Consider the following 22,066-nt stretch of genomic DNA (forward strand, 5'->3'; position numbering starts at 1 on the left):
CTCTGTCTGCGGAACACAAATCACGCCCTCCCCAAGTATCTGAGAATATTAACACATTAGTAACACATTAGTAACACATTCACACACTCTGTTTGGTGCGGATTTACTCCTCTCTCCTGCCTGTGTTTGCATCTATGTTCATAGCTAGTCCCTTTGTGTGTGAGTGTGTGTGTGGGTGTGTATGTGTGCTTGTGTGTTACGAAGCTTTTGACCGGCACCAAGAAGAGGAACCAACTTTACCCCACATCTTCACTGGCTTCCAGTTAAATCTATAATTGATTTAAACATTTCATTGTCTGTTCTTTCAAAAGATAACATGTTTTGGGACCACTTTATACTTCTGACCTTCTCTGCCTCTATGACACGCGTCAAGGTCTCTTAGATCCTCAAACCATATGCTTTTGTGAACACACAACGCAAAGGGGATTTCAGGATGAGGACAATTAGTACCTTCTATGTTGCTGGCTCAAAGCAATAAAATAGCATTCCTCTGCATGTCCTGGCTTGCCTCAATACATCTCAATCCTGCCTGAAGACCCATTGATTTTCCTTGGCTTTTGATTCTCTGTCAGGTATGGTCATAGTTTTCCTGTCAGGTCACATGCTATGTCATGTGTATTCAGGTTGTGTGTGTAGTCCATCTCTTGTGTGGCGTGCCTGGTACTTATTTTGGCTTTGTTTATATTGTACCACTTTGATTGACACTAAATGCGCCATGTAGATGAAATTACGATAGATTTATTGATTGTGTGCTGTGCACAAGTGTGTGTTTGTGTGTGTGTGTGTGTGTGTGTGTGTGCGTGAGCACCATTGCTAGGTGTTTCCCTCCCCATTCTGTCTCTAGCCCTGCCAGCCATTAGAGGCACCTGCTCGCTATGCTAATGTCCTCAGTCCCGGCGGCTGATGGGAGGTATTTTCTTTTTTTTCTTTCTCCAAGCCGCTATTCAAAGGCTCCAGGTCTGGTGAACGCTTGCCTCGTGGGGTTTAATAATTCAGCTTCCTGAGACTCTTCTTGCGACGCTTCTGCCACTCAGTCCTCCTCCCTCCTCATCAAACGGTTCATATGCAGGACACCTGAGCGCTAACGACGGCACCTGCTAACGTGGCATTCTAAGGGGAGCGCTCTCACGGGTTCGCGCGATTGCTAATTGGGGGGATTCTTTCGAGGGTTATGGAAAGAAGCACGTCGCGTTGTGTCGGTCGCTGTGCCCCCCTCTGGGATAGCATTTGTAAAGGTTGCCTCTCCGCACTCTCTCTCCTGGTCGACTTGCAATCCATCTTTTGCCATCCAGTGTGTTCAGGTCAACAATGGCTGTTTGTGGAATCATAAAACATATCAAAAGCAGACAAGTCAATTCAAGTCTAATTTATTTACACCCACCCCTCCCATCATCATAGCTACCACAACACAGCCTGTCACACACGCAGAGAGAGCAGGGGAAAGGAAAGCAGGGAACTAATGACAGCATGCAGACCCGGGTGCGGTCTCTGCCTCTTCAAACAGCCTAACATGTTGATAATGCTTGGTAGTACCAGACGGAGGCAAGAGGCTGGATTCGCTGTCCCATCTCCATGGAAACCAGCCGCCCTGACAAAAAAAAAGAATCTGTTATCTTCTTTATAATCTTTCAAAAGATATGATGGCCTCAAGGTATAGGGTGATGGAAGAGGCTGCACCTTCAGTGACAATATAAACCTCCAAAAACAAGCAAAATACTGTCTGTGTGTGTGTTTGTGTGCCTGTGTATGTGTGTGTTTGTGTCTGTGTGTGTGTGTTTTTAGTGTCTGTGTGTGTGTGTGTGTGTGTCCCTGCAAGTGTGTGCATTGGTCTTTGTGTATTTCTGTGTGTGTTTCCCTTTGTGTGTGATGATGTGTGAGCACGTGTGTCCTATGTGTGTATTTGTCTCTTCCATGAGTTTCCCTTTGTTTGTATGTGTGTTAGGTGTGTGTAGGTGAGTGTCTCTGTGTGTGTGTGTGTGTGTGTGTGTGTGTGTGTGTGTGTGTGTGTGTGTGTGTGTGTGTGTGTGTGTGTGAAAGTGAGTGAAAGTGATTGACTGTGGTATGTTGTTCTGTTCCACTGCAGGGTCTGAAGAGCCATACACTGCGGCTTTCATCTGCTGTTGTTGATGTGGTAGCGGCGGCTCTGTGAAATCATGTCCTCCCCAGGCAGAGAGAGAGAGAGACAATGAAAGAGAGAGAGAGGGAGAGAGAGAGAGAGAGAGAGAGAGAGAGAGAGAGAGAGAGAGAGAGAGAGAGAGAGAGAGAGAGAGAGAGAGAGAGAGAGAGAGAGCATACTGTAGGGCTCACAGAGAGGATTGGGATCTCAGTGAGCAGACTCTCCCGGTTGCTGCTCACGTCTCTGGGGTCTGGAGTGGTTGTTGCACATGAGAGATGAGAGACAAGAGAGCCAGTGTCTTCAGGTTGTCTTAATGACAACACCTGCCTCTGCATTCCTGCAGAGATGGATGGCTGGTTCACTCAAATCATTTGGGAGCGGGAAAAGGAAGCCAGTGTTGACGTTGTCTTCAACAAAATGACATGAAACACTTCTCCCACGATGAAAAGCCTCACAGAACCCTGCGCTGAACCGTACTGTACATACACCACAACACATTTGCTCCGCACCGCCACACGCTTGCGAACGGGCCCCCCTGGAGGTTCTGATGCCCTCCGTGTAATCCCGTCAAGAGTTGTGTGCAGTATGATGCCATGCAGCCCATCCACACATCTCTCTGGCCCGGGTCACCATCCTGGAGCCCCCCTGGCTGTCCTCTGTGACCATGCCCCTCAGACAGCCAATGACAGGTTGCCTGGGCGTACGCCTCGTAACGTGCGTGCGCTCAGCTGTCTCAGCGCATCATCACTGTGCTTCGTCACGTTACTCCTTGATTAGAGGAGCTCGGGTTTAGCTCCCTGGGAAGCGTGCGTCGGGCGAACCCCGTAAGTGTGACCGAACGCAACGAGGGAGTTGAGGGATCGAGGGGCTGGCGTGTCGCGGTACGAGCCGGGACCCAGACGGCGGTGTGGCGGCGCCTGACAGAAGAGTTAGAGAGGACGTTAGAGGGAAACCACGTCTTGCTGCGTGGGGGGGTGGGGTAGCATGTCTGTGGACTGTCGGTGAGTTGTGAGACACAGCGTGGATGAACGCCTGAGTGCTGTCAGTCCTTGTGACTCTGCTGTTTGTTCTTCCGTGGCTGTTTGTTCTTCCGTTGGCCTCGGTTACCGTGGAACAGGGTCGAGGGGAGACGTGATGTCATCTATAAGTGTTGGAGTGCACTCGACATAAGAGGGATTATGATATATAATATGTGGTGATGCAACACTGTTTTGTTTACAGTCAGAGACACTTTTCAGTTCACAAGGGTTTCCAGTGTGAAGTGAAATCTGTACCTATTGGTTACAAATGCCAATGCAATTTCCTACTTTACAAATGTTTGCCATTGGATTTTTCTCAGGCATTCCACTTAGTTAGGTTACAATCCCAATGTATTTGGTACAGTGCATTTCATGGCTCTACACCACAGGATGTGTTTGCCATAATAACTGTCTTGTGGTTGACTTTGTCACCTACTTTGGATATACTGACGTCTCTGTTATGGTTTGGCCTGCTTCTGGGCAACGTCATTCCACTCAGCCTCCCTGCTTCCTCATCGCTCTTCTCCTCACATAACAAAAGGCTCATTATATCAAAGACTCCACAGAAACAACCTCCACAGTTTGCAGCCCAGCCTCAGTTCCCAGAGCTGTTAAATATTTCACAGAGTGAGCGTCGAGTGTGCGCGCGCTGCCTCTGTCTTTCCCTTAAAGACCAGCACTCCTCAGGCGTTGATCGCAAAGAAATCTCCATAATAACCAGGTCTGGGCCTGGGTGAGTCTCTTGTATCTGGTCTGTCCTGAGTCTCCCCAAAGACATCTGTATCCTCATTACCAGGCTGGATGTCCATTCATGGAGAATACTGGATGAGGGGGGTTCCTGACTGGCTGGGCGCAGGGCTTGAAGACTGGATGGGGGTTGGGGGCTGGGGAGCCTGGGGGTCACGCCAGAAGACAGCTCTGGTTGAGTGGAGAGAGGAGAAGGGAGTTTTTTGGGTGGGGGCTTGTAGGCTGGTAAGCCGGAGGTGCTTGAGGGCTGGTGGACTGGAGAGAGGGAAGCTTGGGAGGTTGGGCGACCATAACGCCACAATGCAGGAGCACTGGGAGGTTCTCATCCATCAGAACCATGAACCATAATGAAGGCCCAGGGGGTTTTGGTCCATGAGGACTGTCCAGCAACACGTTCTCTTGAGAATCATCTCAGAGGCAATTATCTCTAACTGCTTTGACCGAGTCGCATTTTCCACTGCAAAAAGGTTGGACGTCACTTCAGGGATACTCAATAAGAAATAATGAAAGTAGGTGACGCCTAATGTACACTGTCTCACTGGATGAGAGCGTCTGCTAAATGACAACAAATGTGAGGGGAAGAGAGTTTCAGAGTAGACTACAAGTTGGGTAAAGAGTTTAATTTGATGGACAAGAGATGACAACTGAGTAAAGAACCACGTCCCCAATGTAGACCACCTGAAAAATCGGAAAAGAAATTCCTCCGTCAGTCACAGAATAACCGGACAGTTGCCGAGAGAGTCACTGGAGCCACGACCAAGCTTTGTGAGACTGAGGCTCTTTGGTTGGTGGCACAAACAATAAAGATTTTTTTTTTAAATCTAATCTTCCATTTGTCCTCCATCCACGACCGCTCATCACATGACCATCAGGCACTGCGGGGACGAAAGGCCTGGGTTTTAATTGGCTGTTTCTGGGCAGGAGAAGAAAGTTGGAGTTGCAGCCAGGAGGTGCAAATGGGTTAGGGAGATTACTCACTGGGATGTGTGTGTGGGGGTGTGTGGGGGTGTGTGGGGGTGTGTGGGGGTGTGTGGGGGTGTGTGGGGGTGTGTGGGGGTGTGTGTGTGTGTGGGGGGGGGGGGGGGGTTGTGGAGGTGTGTGTGTGTGTGTTGACGCGAGCCAGGGAGACTCTCCCGGTGCAGATGAAGCCATGCTGTCAGAGAGAGAGAGACCTGTGTGGACAACTAGGAAAGGTTGGCTGTAATGATGGCAGTAATAGGGGCTTCTCCCTCTCTCTCCATACCAACTCCATCTCTTTCAGACTCTTCTTGCCTCTCACCCCCCCCCCCCATACACACACAAAGTACACACACACACTACACTTAAACATTTTTTTTTTACTATTTAATGTCATTTCATATCATCAAAGCATTCTTCCCAGCGTGGACTGATCCTCCCTCACAGTCACGCCTGAATACCCTTGAACGGCACTGTGAGTCGTATGACATGCACATTGACTTGGTGTAGTGGTCGAAGCCCAGGGCTCAGTATGTGGGTTCAAGATAGAGTCAGATGGCTGAGCGTTGAGGCAGTCAGACTAGTAATCAGAAGATTGCCGGGTCGATTCCCAGCCGTGCCAAATTACGTTGTGTCCTTGGGCAAGGCACTTCACCCTACTTGCCTCGGGGGGAATGTCCCTGTACTTACTGTAAGTCGCTCTGGATAAGAGCGTCTACTAAATGTAAACCCCAATCATTTGAGCTCAGCAGCCAAATAATAACTGCATAAAATACAGATTTAGTAAACAGACATCCAGTATCAAGAAGTCAAGTTTTATATCCCAAAACAACTTTCCCCCTCACTGCTGTTGTTATTAGTGGTAGGGGAATGTTGTGGGTCAATGTTCTTATCAGGTTTTATAGGCTAGTCTTGAAACCCAGACAGCCAAAGACATCTCCACACACAACTCAATGGCAAATAAATCTATGAGTTTGTGGAGTGTACAATTTTATGGTCCAATGAGATACGATGAGTGTGTATGTGCTTGAGTGTGTGCGTGTGTGTGCTTTTGTGTTTAAAAACACAGGGCGGTGGAGGTGGTGAAGACAGGGGTCAAATTAACACTAGAAAGTTTTTACAACCAAACATCTAAACTACACTCCAGAACTCTCAACGCTGCAGGCGCAACACTGTCAATAGCGCTATCAACCTATCGCACGATGCGCACCGACAGTGCATGTTAAAACACTCACTTTGAACCTCACAGGTTAGCACATGAAAAACACTGTGAACTCGCTCTACATGTCTGTCTCCCACCCTCCGTGATCGAAAACCCTTTGATACGCTGTCGCAAACCCTTAACTGTTTCTGCCGCTTTTAACCCCCGGCATTTGCATCACAGTCATTCTCAGAAGCACATGGGGATTTTTCCTCTGTCTCGAATCCTGTGTTTTCTTCTTGTTTTTCCACTCTCTTTCTACGCAGATTCATTACTAGCGACACAGACTGGGGAAGTGATGCAGTCATTTTACGATTCTGTAGACGGAGCCCCCGACGGACTATGATTCATCACCCTTGGTGGCTCTCAAGATGGTAATTCAGTCTCTGGTTAAATGAGACTCATCAATTCAGAGAAATTCAATCAGATCTGTGGGCTTGATGATTTTTCTGTACATTTTATACGCATATTCATAACTGGTTCACTTTCATTTGATTAATAGAAGCATGAAGTCAGGTGTTCACCCGAAGATCCTGTCATCACCTGGAATAGATGAGACAGAGAAGTCCGTTGGTTCTGAACATTATAGGATCGAGGTTTCAGGTGCTGAAGAAAACTGATGGACACCATCTTTGGATGGTTAGAGGGATTATCTCTGCCCTCGTAAAGTTGAAAGCGAAATATTGACAGGTGTCCAGTGTAGAATGGGGATCATTAAAAAGCCATCACATCTTTGAACTTGAGCGGAAAAACTGTGAAATATTAATGAATCCATAGTTCCCTCAACATCCAGACCAAGAAAGTAGACCTTTCTCCCCAGTAAATTATCAATGAGAAGATTGTCATTCTCAGGCCTCATTAAGACACTGGAGGGGAATGAGGTTTTAATGAGAGTTGTCTCTGAGAACTATGGCTAATGATGATCATGTTCAGACCCTGGGTGCAGAGGAGTGACTCAGTATTGTGAGCTGTGAAGAAAGCAGCTCCCTGGGAACCAATGGCGGGGCTGTGTGGTCTCTCCTTGGTGCTGATCTCCGTTTACGGACGACTCCTGGGAGACTGACAGGCTCCCGTAATAGACGCGCGTTTGATCCCATCAGCGGTGGGTTCATCCATCTACCTGAGTCTGTGGCCAAACACAGGTCTGACTGCAGCCTGCTAACCTGCTGTATGTGAGATAGATGGCGAGGAGGGGAGAGAGAGAGAGAGAGAGAGAGAGAGAGAGAGAGAGAGAGAGAGAGAGAGAGAGAGAGAGAGAGAGAGAGAGAGAGAGAGAGAGAGACAGAGCCAGAGGGAAAAAAGGAGAGGAATCTACTAACATGATTAAACAGGAAGCAGTTCTTCTTTGTGGGTCGGAACAGACACAGTCTGAATGTGAAAATTTTGTCTTACGTTTGGACTGGGGCTGGGCTAATGCAAGATAATTATGCCTATTGGGACCCCCATCCTCTCCACAGACATGAATAAGACATGTCTATATGTCAGCCAGGTAGAGGCAGTATGGGAAATCCAGTTAGCATTGAGCCCCTCTTCAGAAATCATCATGCAACATGTTACATCAGGCTGCTTTCTATCTCTTCATTAATCAAGAGCCAAGAGATTGATGCCTACCTGCTACTGTACTGCTGGTGTCGTCATGCCCAGTGTATGTGAGTGTGTATGAGTGTGTGTGTATGTGCTTGTATGTCTTTGAGAGAGAGAGAGAGAGAGAGAGAGAGAGAGAGAGAGAGAGAGAGAGAGAGAGAAAGAAAGAGACAGACATATATAGAGAGAGGTTAGAAGATTTTCTCTCCTTTCTTCTTCAGGGTGGTTTGAACCTTGTCCTCTCTTCCCTCTCTCGTTCCCTCCATACAGATGGCGCTTGTCTACAGCTAGAGTGAGAATAGACTCAACAATGAGCATGGAAAGAGAGGCAGTGATAACACCAGGGACAGAGGTTGTCTTTTCATCTCCCTCCTCCGTGACACTCCTGGCTCCGGCTCTCTCCTCGCCGGCAGGGGGCTTGATTGACAGGGGAGGGAGGACAGGTTATGTCCTTTGTCTGGGATGTGCAAAAGATACACTGAGCTTGCCTTTCAAGCACCCAGGATGGGAAGAACGAAGAGACAAAGAAAGGGAGGGAGGGAGGGAGGGAGGGAGGGAGGGAGGGAGGGAGGGAGGGAGGGAGGGAGGGAGGGAGGGAGGGAGGGAGGGAGGGAGGGAGGGAGGGAGGGAGGGAGGGAGGGAGGGAGGGAGGGAGGGAGGGAGGGAGGGAGGGAGGGAGGGAGGGAGGGAAAGAGAAAGAAAGGGAGAAGAGAAAGAAAGACCGTGGAAGATAAAGAGAAAGTGGTTTTGAGACGGAAAGACTGTGTAGTTAGGGAGGGTGTTAAATACTTCTTTGAATGAGTGAGTGAATATTTTACCCCCTGGATGGTGTGGGGCCTTGAGGGACTCCATTACCCAGGAGGCCCTGCTGTTTTCCATTGACTGACTCTGAGATGGCTACAATAGAGGATTGGGTTCCCCAGATGGATATGTGTGCGCGTGCACGTCTGTTAAAGTGTGTGTGTGTGGGGGAGTTTGTGTACGTGTGCGTGCGAGTGTGTGCGAGTGTGTGCGTGAGTGAATGTGGCCATCCATATTCAACGCAGGCTCTCCTTGCTGTCTTGCACCTTCCTTTTGATCATGGTATGATGCAAGCAAATCCGTCTCTGTTCCAACTGCGCAGTAATCAGCCGTCCCTCCGGTTTCATTCTGTCTCTGGGTGGTGAGGCCGTGTAAGGCCCCTGCTATAAAGCCGTATAAGAATCTGGTGGAACTTTATATTTATAAATGTCAGCATACAGAGGGTTCTCTCTGCATCTTAAACAACCTGAATATGATCAAGCAGGTTTCTGGCTCCTGCTATCTGAGACATGAATGTTACACACCAAAGACATAACCCTCTTGTAACACCCACAGAATAGATGATACGTGCTTATGAGTAAGAAAATATAAATAAGAAAAATATGTATTTTCAGACGTATCAGTGTGTGTGTGTGGGTGGGCAAGACAGAGAGAGGGGGGGTGGGTGGCATGTGTGTAAAATCCAGTAATTACGCAATGACAAACATCTGGGTTTAGCACTGACAGGCAGATCTGAAGTCTGAAGAGGAAGCAGATGATTGGACTGCGTTAGCAAACCTAATCAAAGGGGATTATCGTCAAATTCCTGAGTTAGATTGCTTCACTCTGGGCTTATGTGTCCCTATTCTATTTTCTACTCAAATCCAATAACAGGAGAAATGAAGAGCCACTTAAGATAATTAACTCTTCCTCATTCTCACTCATTATAATAATTACCAAGCGCTTATGAAGCCACAAAGACGAAAGATATGCCATGCCGTAACAACCACAACCCGTTCTTGTAATCCCTTTACTACTCTATATAATCATAACTGTAATCTTGTCCTAATTGTAAATGGAATGAATAGATTCTGTCTTCCACCTTGGCCTTTATTAACAGGCTCCTGTGCAGTCCATGTCTCTATTTTCTTGAACAGAAGCTTTATTTTTTAATGTATTTTTTCCTCTGTTGCGGGAGGGTTTGATTGATTGCCACAGACGCTCTATTAATTCAGCTGGAATTGAATGTCTGTTTGAAATAAAGCAAATCATACTGCAAAACTGAAGTCAATGACAGCAGCTCTGTAAAAGCACACCATAAATCCAGTCTGGGTACCAGGAGAGGCGTCAGGGAAAATAATCCAATTTGATATGAACAAATGTCTTATTCTTTTATAAATAGCATTTACCTTTCTGCATTACCAGCAGATGAGGCAGGGCTAGAGGGCCATGATATCTCTAGATTTATACTATCCCCTGCATCACCACTCTGGTCATTAACCAGAATTTATCTCTATTACCCACAATCCATCTGTATTAGCCTCAAGCTGTCTGTGCTTTGCTGTGCGTGTATGTTTGTACTGAGCAGGATTAACACGACTCGTGTCTTACGTGGACACAAGGACGGACGTCAGAGTCCTGCTTTTCACTCGCTCTTGTTATTCATCCATCTTCTCATCCTAAGTCTTCTGGCCTCCTGCTTGTCTGTCTGTCTCTTTCACACACTCTCTCTGTATCTCTCTCTCTCTCTCTCTCTCTCTCTCTCTCTCTCTCTCTCTCTCTCTCTCTCTCTCTCTCTCTCTCTCTCTCTCTCTCTCTCTCTCTCTCTCTCTCTCTCTCTCTCTCTCTATTTCTCTATCCATGTCACTCCTACTTTGTTCTTTACCACCACTTTCTTTTTAATCAATCCATCTTCTAGTTAACTCTACACACACACACACACCCGCAAGCGCCGACACACACACACACGTCAATGTCACCGAGCAGTCTTTTAAAAGAAACACATTTATAGATGTGAGGCGTGCAGGGAAAGAGCCCGTCCCTTCATGAGAACAGTATATATCATGTGTGAGTCCATGAATAAGAGAGCAGTCTCTGGTTAATGAAGGCCCAGATAGAGAGGGCATGTAATGAATAGGCAGTGTGCTCTCCTATAATTACATCCGCATCACTGGCCCCCTAAGTGATTTGAAACATCCTGGAAGCCTGCGGGTGTGAAATTGGGAATGTGTGTGTGTGCGGGCCCCAGAAGTTATCATACACAGTACTACGTGTTCGGTGTCACCATGCTAAACTTCGGCGATATTTCCGATTGTAACTGAAACGTCCGAACAGGATCCTCTTGAGGGTGAGAGGCAGGTGGTTAACATGTTTCCGGGTTAGAGGCAGCACTCCCGTTTAACTGAGTTGTTTAGGCTGGAAGACTCAGTAGCAGTTAGTTGATATCCACCATATCGACAGTCCAGATACTCCGTCTTCTTCTTCTGCTCGCAACTGCTCTGTGCCAAGGAACCCAGCTGACATTACGTCTCAACATCCACGGCATAGTATTGGGAGTCAGATGGCGGTCAATGAATTGGGCTATTAACCAGAAGGTTAACGGTTTGATTCCCGGCCGTGCCAATGACGTTGTGTCCTTGGGAAAGGCACCGTACTTGGGGGGAATGTCCTTGTACGTACTGTAAATTGCTCTGGATAAGAGCGTCTGCTAATGACTGAATTGTAGAAGAGGTGATTGGGTGTGCATCGTATGACTGTACATTGCTGACTGACAACGAGGGTGGGGAGTCTCTGTGAACCAGCGTTGCTGTTTAACATGGTATTGGATTGGAGGCAGGAAACATTAGGGGGTTAACATGTTTCTGGGTTAGAGGCAGTACTCCTGGATAACTGGTTAACATGGTACTGGATTAGAGGCAGTTCTCCTGGATAACTGAAACTGTTTACGGTGTCTTTTTTGTTACTGTTATGAATAATAGATTGTCACTGTGCTGAATTTTTGAATATGGAGCAACTGCAGACAGTTTTTCTTCAAAAGAAATCACCTGCACCGACTGCCTGGAAATGAGTCTGTAAAGCAGTGATCACCATATAGACGAGTGATCATCATATAGAGAAGTACCACTATGATCATTAAATACTATAGAGGATCATTTCTTTACAGAGGAGTGTAATTATACAGCATGGAGGAGTATTAACATGTAGAGTGTCCCTATGTAGAGGTATGTCACTGTACAGAGAGGTATCACTATGATCCCTACAGTATTAAGAGAAATGTTACTAAGTATCAGTTGGATAGGAAACAGGAGACAACTAATATTTTGTAAGCTGATTTGGTATCTTTGCTTGTTGTTGCTGCAGTGTGGCAATTGCAGCAATATCTACCGGTCTTCAACAATCCTGGTATCAAATGTCACATTATCATACTCCCTTATCAGTTATCATCCTTGCTCTCTCTTAGCCCTCTCCCTCTCCCTCTCCCTCTCCCTCTCCCTCTCCCTCTCCCTCTCCCTCTCCCTCTCCCTCTCCCTCTCCCTCCCTCTCCCTCTCCCTCTCCCTCCCTCTCCCTCCCTCCCTCTCCCTCCCTCTCCCTCCCTCTCCCTCTCCCTCCCTCTCCCTCCCTCTCCCTCCCTCCCTCTCCCTCCCTCTCCCTCTCCCTCTCCCTCTCCCTCTCCCTCTCCCTCTCCCTCTCCCTCTCCCTCTCCCTCTCCCTCTCCCTCTCCCTCTCTCTCTCTTTATATCTCTCTCTCTCTCTCTTCATCTCTCTGTATCTATGCATGTCTCTCACTGTCTCTCTCTTTGTCTCTCTCTTTCAAGCAGCGCAGGACATTGTCCTCACACGCTCTGTAAGACAGGGAATGTGCATCGGTGTGTCTTGTTAAGAGTTAGGCTTTGTTGTGATGCTACATTCTGTGGTGGTGGTACTTATTTTCCCCTTAGTCAGAGTGTGATTCAACTGTGACCAGGGTGCACACACCTGACTGCAGCTGGGGTCAGAAGACGGGCTCTCTAATTAAGCTGCTACTGTTACGTAATGGGCTGATGAGCTATCAGCACTTGCCACTCTGCTCTCTCTGGGCCAGGCAGCAGTGTATGTGTGTGTGTGTGTGTGTGTGTGTGTGTGTGTATGTGTGTGTGTGCTTGTCTTTAGCTACTAACTGGTCTACTGTATTTGCCAACTTCAATGTGACACAGAACAGAATACATTGGAAGCTACAAATGAAATTGGACTTAAATGTCAACTTTGTAATGAGAAAATTGGTTTGGCTGTCCTGTCCACAAGGCATTTCGCCCAGATAAAAGAAATTCATGATTAGATTATGCAGCCGTTCCCTGACAGAATTCAGCTGAGGTCTTTGAAGAGTGAATGCAGAATAAGATAAATATTCCAAGCTGAGAAATGGTTTGGCAGTTTGTGTGGATGTGTGGAATACCAATAAGTGTTGCTTCCAGTGAATCGTCTGCAGCAGTTTTGGGTTTCCATGGCGTTGAACCCATCATGGGACCCAATGTCAGTCAATGAGATCGGTGTCACAGCTGAGCCAAGAGGAAGAGAGAAAAGAGAAGGACAAAATCAAGACAGAAGGAAATAGAAATTGAACTGGCCTTTTATTTTACAAGACATTTCACCGAGAGCTTTACAGTCGCTCATGTAGACGTCAACAACTTCTGAGGTCCTGTGGGCAACAAGACCTCCCTAAGAAACCTGAGAGGGGCAACAAGACCTCCCTAAGAAACTACCGGGGAAAGGAGGTCAGGAGACAGGAGTGATGAGGGCAGAGAAAAGAGGGCAAACGAAAAAAGAAGCGTGACAACGGGGAAGGGAGAAGGGAAAGATGCTGTGCGGTGATCACGTTTCGCGTTTTCAGGGTTTGGACTTCAACCTGAATTTCCACTCTTGAAATGCTTCCATTTTTTTGGGTTGCTGGCAGTCACACGTAACACGTCTCTATTAATGATCTGCATCGAAGCTAAGCTGCTATCTGAGGAAGGAGAGAGAAGGTTAAGGATTTTACAGAACTGCGTTGTGTGTCTTACTTTAGAGAGGTTACTGAGTTCCAGTCACTGCCTGTGACAAATACACAGACTCTCTCTCACATTTATTCTCTCTCGTGCACTCTTTTTCTCTTCCTTCATAACCCCCACCCGTCTTTGACACACACACACACACACACACACACTACTAGCTTTCAAATGAGTGTCTCCCTGGCGGCGATGAAAAAGCTTGGTGAACATCAAAGACTTCCTCTTTCTTAATTACCCCAACTCAGCTCTCACCCTGCCCTCTTCCACTGCAACACTTCTCCTAATGGCTAATTAGATTAGACTATTTATAGTCTCAGATGCTGCGGATCTTTTGAGTTCATATATACTACAGCACTCTTAAACACTTCCTGTTTCTGGTTCTTTAGTTTCGGATGCACCTCCGGAAGGTTCTTGTTTTTCATTTTCCTGTATAGGGGGAACATGTTCTGAACCTGTCTTAAACATCTTCAATGTCTGGGTTCATACCGACTGATCGATGCATGATCATTTTTGTTTCATGGTTGTTTTTTGTTTTGGATGTGCATGTTGTTATGTTCTATCTTGTCCAGTCCTGGTTTTGTGTGTGTCTGACCAGTCTATGTTCCAGGTTACATACCCCAATACTCCGGTTCACATCTTCCAGTTCACCTCCCAACCAGACGCACTTGTTACCCATCTATCGTGACCTGCACAGTTCATCTACCCTGGCTTCCCACAGTCTCATTGTCAGTTCGACGTTGCTACTTTGACGGTAGTTGGTTGTTGCCTCGCCTCGCCTTGCCGAGCCTATTACTAACCTGCCTCCGTTCCTGTGTGCTACAGACACCACCACTTACGGCTCCAACCCCGCTTCCTCCTGTCTTGAATCCACGGACCTCACCGTCATTACCCTCTGTTTGGCTACAATAAACCTGGTTCATATCCCCATCAGCATCTGAGTGTTGCATTGGGGTTCACCTGTCACTCCCCGGGCAGCCGGGATCACAATACATGCAGCATAAAGATGTTTCGTTTCTTTTTTACCTGAAGGAAGAAATACTTCCTTATACTAATACTAATTTGCTGGGCATAGAAGGGTTGTACATGACTGGATATGTTTGATTTGTGACATTCATATATTCGGTCTTGAATGCAATAAATCCACTCCGTGTCTGCATAGATATGTCGAATTACGCTTGCAACGTTTACAAATGGGAGTGAGATGTGTGTGTGTGTGTGTGTGTGTGTCGGCAACGACAACGGCAACAGGCTAATCCCCAACATCCACACGACTCAAAAACCTCAGGACATGAAACCAGTAAGCCTTCCATCCAACAGAACCTTCCCTAAGCTAGGACATCACTCACAACCAGAGTCGGACAAGAACACAATCCACAATCCACTGCCTCCCTGCATCAAAGCTTCGAGCTGTTGTACCATAATGGTTTCTGTAATGCTTAACCCATGTGATTATTCGGTGTGTTTGTTCTTTCCTTACTTGTTAAGTGTGTATGCATGAGAAGTCAACGCGCCAAAACCTAAGTCCATTTTGAATGGGAGTCTATGGGAGGATGACCGGATGCATGAGAAGTCAACGCGCCAAAACCTAAGTCCATTTTGAATGGGAGTCTATGGGAGGATGACCAGATGCATGAGAAGTCAACGCGCCAAAACCTAAGTCCATTTTGAATGGGAGTCTATGTGTGGGAAACATCCAGACACATCTACCTATGTGGAGAAGGCTTGTGGAGGACCCACCTGCTACATCAAAGCACCCAACCTGGCCACCCAGATGCTAATGTTGTGTGTTTGGTTGTTATGCACAAGCCCTCCTGTAGGGAGATTGCACAGCTGACAGTTACATTTAATGCTAGGAAGAGGCGATTCAATTGTAAGCCGACTGCTAGATGCCTGTAGTATCTTTTTAGCTCAATGCCACAGTCGAGCGAGTACGTCAGCATGAGTTCGCCAAGAAGTTCATCGTGGAAGGACTGGATGGGTACTTACTGTCCGGTGTTGTAGCGGTGTGCCTGGATGAACTGTGTGTGTGTGCGTACGAGGGCAAGTGTGTGCCCACATGCATGTCGCAGTGCGTGTCTACCTGTGTGTGGTCCGCCTCTTCTTTCAGTCAAATGGAGCACTCCCATTGCATGTTTTATATCATGAATTGAAGTGCTGTCAAGTCCGTGAGCGCCTCTTCATCTCTCCCATTCTCACTCGGCCCGTGTTCCTCTCGCTGCCGCGGCAACATCTCACTGCCTGACATCAGGGGTCAGCAGCTAATGGGCTCCAACATGGCTTTGAAGAGGCCCTACCTGCAACCTTAACTTCAATCTTGCTTGCGGATTGCACATCTCCATCCAACACACACACATACATACGTTCCTGCACGCACACACACACACACACAGTCACGCACTCACGCCCAGCTTCAATCATTTATTTTTTCCGCTGCTAGATATGTTCAGAGACCTTCCATACCTGGCTGGGCTTTTTACACCTCTTCAACTCCACAGAAAGCCTGAAACTCTGATCTGATGGCCTCTTTCATCCCCCCCCCCAACCCCACCTGCTGTCTTGCATTGGTCTTGGCTGTTTCATGGCGAGCCCCTCAAGACAGACAGACAACCAGACAGGTTTGGAGGAAGGAAGGAAGACAGACAGACAGACAGACAGACAGACAGACGACAGGCAGACAGACAGACAGACAGACAGACAGACAGGCAGGCAGGCAGGCAGGCAGGCAGGCAGGCAGGCAGGCAGGCAGGCAGGCAGGCAGGCAGGCAGGCAGTGGTGCTAAGGAAGACAGTGAGGGTTTCAAAAACGTGTGAAGTGGTTCTGCGAGAGTTAGAACCCTTCCGGGTCCATGTCAAAGGTAGGAGAGCTGCCTGCCCCGTCTCCCACTGACAGCCAGCCTGCAGAGGCTATGAGCTACCTGCACCGGCTCAGAGACGTGTGATCTCTGATACCCTCCGGAACATCTCTGAAGTTTTTCTGAGAGTCGCCATGGCAGAGTATTATAGGCTGTACTGGCCCATACTTAGGCTACTCTTAGGCTCAGCGAGTGAGATGATAGGGTTCCATTTCGGTTGGAACACAGAGGGGGTCTTTAAGGAGAGGAGGGGAGAGAAGTGAAGAGGAGAGATATTGAAGTTGCCAGTTCTTCCATGGGGCGAAATCAAAGGGAATCCTCTATGACCTCTGGGAGCAAAACAGATGGGTGGAAAGTTCCACTGTAAATTAAACTCTCAATTTCTCTTTCATTCTTTTTTCTTTCTTTCTTTCCACTTCTCTCTGTCTCTTATTTACTAATTTTCTTGCTGTGGTGCGGAACACACACAGCATTAGGGCGTCAATATTGATGGAGTTGAATTTGGATGACAATTATTTTCTATCCTTGTTCCTGTTAAGAGAGGAGAGGATGAGGAAGGTGAAGATCTATTATTGTTACCAGTCGTTCCTTGCGCAACCTTTTCGAAATAACTCTTTGAACTAAAAAGGCGGTAACTCAAAACTGCTTTTACGGTATCGTCGACATCGCAGAACAGGCCTTTAGAGCGTCAGCGAGGCAGATTCTCTAAACAGAGGTCTCTAAACTTTTGTCTCTTCCTTTTTGCGAGCAAGCCCGCAGAGCGTTTTGACATTCTTATCTCGCCCAAACAGACCCTGCTTGCTAACACATCAGCTGGCAGGGCAACTCACGCATACGCACACAACAATGGACGCACACGAATGGACAGAAACGCAGACACACACTCACACACACACACACACGCACACACACACACACACACACACACACACACACGCCCCTGTAAGCTATATCAGTTTCCTCTGTCATAATTCCTTTTTTATGTTTATTACAGAAGCTTTTCTCGCCGTATTCTAGTTGGATTTGATGACTGAATGGTTTCCAGATCCATAATTTCTGTCATGGTTTGGCGAGGAACAGACGCACCAGTGCCACGTCAACCGTAGATAAGCAGTGCTGTACCAAAGGCTTTTCTGCATCTAATTGTTCCTGGATTTGCTTCATATATTGATTGAGAGTGACATGCATGTTGCAGTTGTGTATGATACGGCAAAGGTATGTTTTATTTCGGACATTATTTATTGATAGCCTTTTTCTTGTAGGTAACACCTTTACTCTAAGTGATTTTTTTCAGGCATGTCTCCTTTTATTTGTGAATAGTATTTCTGACTGTTAACCGGGTATGTTGGGACTTTAGACCATATTAGGTATGTCCCAGAAGCTCTGGCTGTGTGTTTGATATCATAATTTAATTTTTAGTAATGAGGCCTTCAACAAATTATTTTCAGAAAACGGAGAAGGAGGTGTATATCTACTGCCATCTAGTGGGTGTACAGAAGTACCACAGCGCTGAATGTGAATTCCACTTTATTGCTTTACCGGTTTATTTCGCTGGCCATTGCTCTCCAATCCAAGTCACTTGGATTACAGTAATCATATTTGAACGTGTTAATATTAAACAGACAAAATGATTAACCTTAAACTATTTTTTATTTTTTTTTCATCGTTTAGAACACATTGGCATGACCTGAACAGGACAGGACTTATGTTTCTAAAATTGGGTAAGTATCTTAAAATCTGTAAGTAGTATTGTGTTTGGGGACTTGTCCAGGATACGGTGTAGGTCTGGATATAGCTGGCTGAGTGCTCAACATTGCCGAGGAATGACCTCGCCCAGTCCATATTGCGGATTCATTGCCTATCTTACATCATTCAGCCTCACCGCCTGATACTAAGTTACCTCCAGTAGGCGACAGTTCATCCATGTTTCTGAGACTTGATAAGACTAGGCATTTTCATATCGAATGTAGAGCTGTCAAAGGCGAAGGCGGTGATTGTGTGTAGGTGATTTGTTTTCAGAAGCCAATGTGCGATAATTGTGAAGCCCAAGAAGATGAACTATTGGCGCTGGCGAGTATCTATAGTGACGACGAGTTCGTTCGGACCCAGTCGACATCAGGCGGAGAGATCCGAGTTACAGTGGACTTGCCTCGGGACTTCAGTGTAGTTATTAAAGAAGGTACGAGATGAGATTAAAGCGTCGTCATGTTTTAGACTGCCTACAATTTTGCAAGTTAGTGTGCCTAACTATAGCCTATATGATTATAAGTATGATTTAGTTGGTGGGCTTTGTAGTCAATATCACAGAGGATAGCCTACAATATCAGGCCATATTTGTAGTTATGCCAGCCCGGTTTTAAAGCCATCCTGACGTGTGTAATTTCTGAAAAACATGACTGCATACACCCTCTTCCTGCCATCTGGGATCACAGTTTTTTGTTATTTAAACCAAAGGTGAAGGCACAATGTATGCAAATCCATAGCAATAGTGACATGAGGGTTATTAATTCCTCATGTGAGACGACGGCTTAAGCAGACGTAGAGGGCCTCAGGTGTTGTTGTTATTGTCACCTAGGAGACTCGTTGAGGCAGCACGCCATATCTTTTCTTCCTCCACTGGTTCTGAACTTCAACCTGCCAGGGGATTACCCTTCCTGTTCCCCACCCACATTCACTCTCAGCACTCGATGGCTGTCACTTGCACAGGTGTGAGGGTGTGTGTGTTTCTCCACTAACAAGTCTAATGCGTTTCCTCAATTTTATGTAATACAACAGAATACATTGGAAGCTGTGTGTGTATACGACGTGTATGTATGCATATGTATGTGTGACATGCTATGACCCCTGACCCTCTCCCTCAGCTCTCAGTTGTGTCCAGGCACCTGGAAGCACTGTGGCAAGCTGCAGAGGGCAGCGTAGTTTTGTTCTCCTGGGTCCACTTCCTGAAGGAAGACCTTCTCAGCTACCTTCACATCCGACCACCCCTTGCCGTCCCGGTCAGCCAGGCACCCGAGGAGCCCAGCCGGTGTGGAGACTCGGGGGCTTGTGGAGGAGCTGAGGACCCCGGGTCCCAGGGCCCTGGAGAGGCCTCGGTCGGTCCCCCAGAAGCTGACCTTCTGGCGGGGCTCCTTGCCTACGATGTGAGCCAGAGACGGAGGGAGTTCGAGGGCCAGGTGTTCGACTGCGGCATCTGTTTCCGGGGTATTCCCGGCTCCGGGTGTTTCCAGTTCCCACGGTGCGGTCATGTGTTCTGTGACCCTTGCGTGGCAGAGTACTTCCGGATGCAGATCACCGCCGGCAACGTGCAGAACCTCACCTGCCCCGAGTCCCGGTGTGACTCCATGGCTACACCTGGCCAGGTGACAACTGAAACATAACCCCTTAAACACCTGCTTATGTCATCAAACACACACTCTCTCACACACACACACACACACTCATCACCTTTCCCTCCACTTTCCCTCACACCTTCCAGGTGAAGCAGCAGGTGGGGGAGGAGCTATTCCTTCGCTATGACCGCCTCCTCCTCCAGTCCACTCTGGAAAGCATGGCGGACGTGGTGTACTGCCCTCGCCGTGGCTGTGCGTCCGCCGTGGTCCTGGAGGCTGACCGCAAGTCCGGCATCTGCCCTGCATGCCGCTACGCCTTCTGTAGCCTCTGTAGGAGGAGCTACCATGGCCACGCCCCCTGCTTTCAAAAAGAGGAAACGGCAAAGGAGGCTGCAGAGGACGAGTATGCAGCCATACCCAAGAATCTCGGTGAGGGGAAGTGTGTGTGTTAGTGTGTGTTTCTGTACCAGTGTGTAGGCATGTTGCTGACTCTTCAGTGTGTGTGTGTGTGTGTGTGTGTGTGTGTGTGTGTCCAGCCGGTGTGCAGATGCTCTGGGAGGACTACTCCACAGGCAGTCTTAAACGAAGGAAGGTTCTGGAGAAACGCTATGGAAAACCTGGACTACTAGCAGACTGTCTGAGTGAGGACTGGTTATCCCACAACAGCAAGCTCTGTCCTCGGTGCAACTCCAAAATATATGTGAGTCACTGTCCACACTGCACTGCTGCAATTGAGGTTTACCTGACCAAATATTGTATTTTAGTTTAAATTAAAAAAAAAGAAATATAGTCGTTGAAATGAAAATGTAATGCTTGTAACTTGGTTTGATACAATCCTTCTCTTCTGTCTTTGTAACGTGAACTAAAAACAAGAAAGTCTAACCTCCAGAAGCCCTTGTGTAGGGTGGACTATTTGAACAGTCTTTTTACATGAAATGTTACAGACGGCTTCGCAGACTCCCACAGACCAGCACCTGTAACCAACCGAAACCCTCGAGCACTAACCTGGTATTTCTCTCCCGGCTTCTTTGCAGAAGGACGGAGGCTGCAACAGGATGTGCTGCACTAAATGTGGACTTTGTTTCTGTTGGGAGTGTTTGGAACAACTTTATGAGAAGACTAGCTGTGTACACGTTAGCTGATGAACAGCATGAAGGCATGCTAAAATAGGATCAGCAGTGGTAACCAACAATACATTTAACATAAAAACTATTATACTGCTACAATGGAAACAGCACTCGTGATATGTGTGAAAATTCCTATTAATACTGGATCAATGCTAAAAGGATGCAATGTTACCATGCTAATGGATTAAAATGTATTACAGTATCCTAATCTTATGATAGTAACTTTCGCTTATTTATTTTTGTATAACTGATTGTGTTGTAAATTGTGTGTTTGCTGATGGGAAAAATCTATTTTAAAATGTTCTATGTTGACTTGATTCAAATGACAATAATTAGTAGATAATAAAATCTATGTAACATTCATATCATCTCTGTGCTTGGTCAATGTGCTCAGAGGCACGAAATCCTAGTTGAATTAACATTCCCATTCCTCCCTATAATTCAAACCTTGTGACTAGAATCAATACGGTTTCCAGAATAACCAGTATTATGAGCATCAGGTATCTCGGGGTTTCAAACAGCCTCTCTTCTTCCTGGTTTATTCTTTATTGTGTTGGAGTGAAGGCGGAGCTTCAATTGATAGGGAATTTAATGACAGGTTTCTCTCATAAGACTTAACAACAGGGATGCTTGCCAGACAGGTTTACAGGTATTTACATTGCAGGATTTGGGTGTAAAACTCTTTAAAGGACATTTTCGGCTATAAAGACTAAGAGGTCTGGATATCACAGTCAGTTGAAGAACAGCACTGGAGGCGGTTAGAGCAGGAGGTTCTAGAATGTTTTGGTACACAGAACTCTGTGTGCTTGGATTAATCCTTTCCTGCGTACATGGAGACATCTCTGGTAAGAGAGAGCCGTTGCTCACTCTATGTATCGATCCCAAACCAATCGACACTCTATATCGGCCTATTTCTGTTGTCCTTCAACTGTGAGATCTTAAAATGTATAACATAATCAAGGTCACTTCCTAATATACATATTGTATTGTATGTTATATATTTCTTCTGCCATGATATGTTTTTTTCATACGTTTTTTTTATATCTTTCATTTTCATACCCATCATGTAGGCCTTCCTCATTGACTGCATCAATGTCACTATTTTTATATTATTGATATTTGTTTACATTTACATTACATTCTGTCATTTAGCAGACGCTCTTATCCAGAGCGACTTACAGTAAGTACAGGGACATTCTCCCCGAGGCAAGTAGGGTGAAGTGCCTTGCCCAGGGATACAAACCGGCAACCTTCTGATTAATAGCCCGATTCCCTTACCGCTCAGCCATCTGACCCCTGTTTAGTGTACACTATTCATTTAGTCAATTCT

The 22,066-nt window shown here is 46.7% G+C and overlaps 1 protein-coding gene across 1 annotated transcript; it reads left to right on the forward strand.

Annotated features, from left to right (window-relative positions):
- Positions 1-18,218: 18,218 nt before the first annotated feature.
- Positions 18,219-21,014, forward strand: LOC146254442 (E3 ubiquitin-protein ligase RNF14-like). The gene is made up of 6 exons (XM_084676170.1): positions 18,219-18,459; positions 18,856-18,986; positions 19,142-19,639; positions 19,756-20,038; positions 20,146-20,309; positions 20,644-21,014. The coding sequence occupies exons 1-6, from the start codon at positions 18,306-18,308 to the stop codon at positions 20,749-20,751; spliced, it is 1,338 nt and encodes a 445-aa protein (XP_084532296.1). The 5' UTR covers positions 18,219-18,305; the 3' UTR covers positions 20,752-21,014.
- Positions 21,015-22,066: the final 1,052 nt, after the last annotated feature.

The sequence above is a fragment of the Hypomesus nipponensis genome, chromosome 16 (assembly GCF_054491055.1).
Source record: "Hypomesus nipponensis isolate SF chromosome 16, ASM5449105v1, whole genome shotgun sequence".
Lineage (NCBI taxonomy): Eukaryota > Metazoa > Chordata > Actinopteri > Osmeriformes > Osmeridae > Hypomesus > Hypomesus nipponensis.

What these genes read in the sequence shown, in the direction of transcription:
- LOC146254442 (XM_084676170.1), top strand. Translation starts at nt 18,306, where the DNA reads ATGTGCGATAATTGTGAAGCCCAAGAAGATGAACTATTGGCGCTGGCG. An exon ending in AGCCATACCCAAGAATCTCG is followed by an intron (nt 20,039 to 20,145) that starts GTGAGGGGAAGT and finishes GTGTGTGTCCAG; the next exon opens with CCGGTGTGCAGATGCTCTGG. An exon ending in GGTGCAACTCCAAAATATAT is followed by an intron (nt 20,310 to 20,643) that starts GTGAGTCACTGT and finishes GCTTCTTTGCAG; the next exon opens with AAGGACGGAGGCTGCAACAG.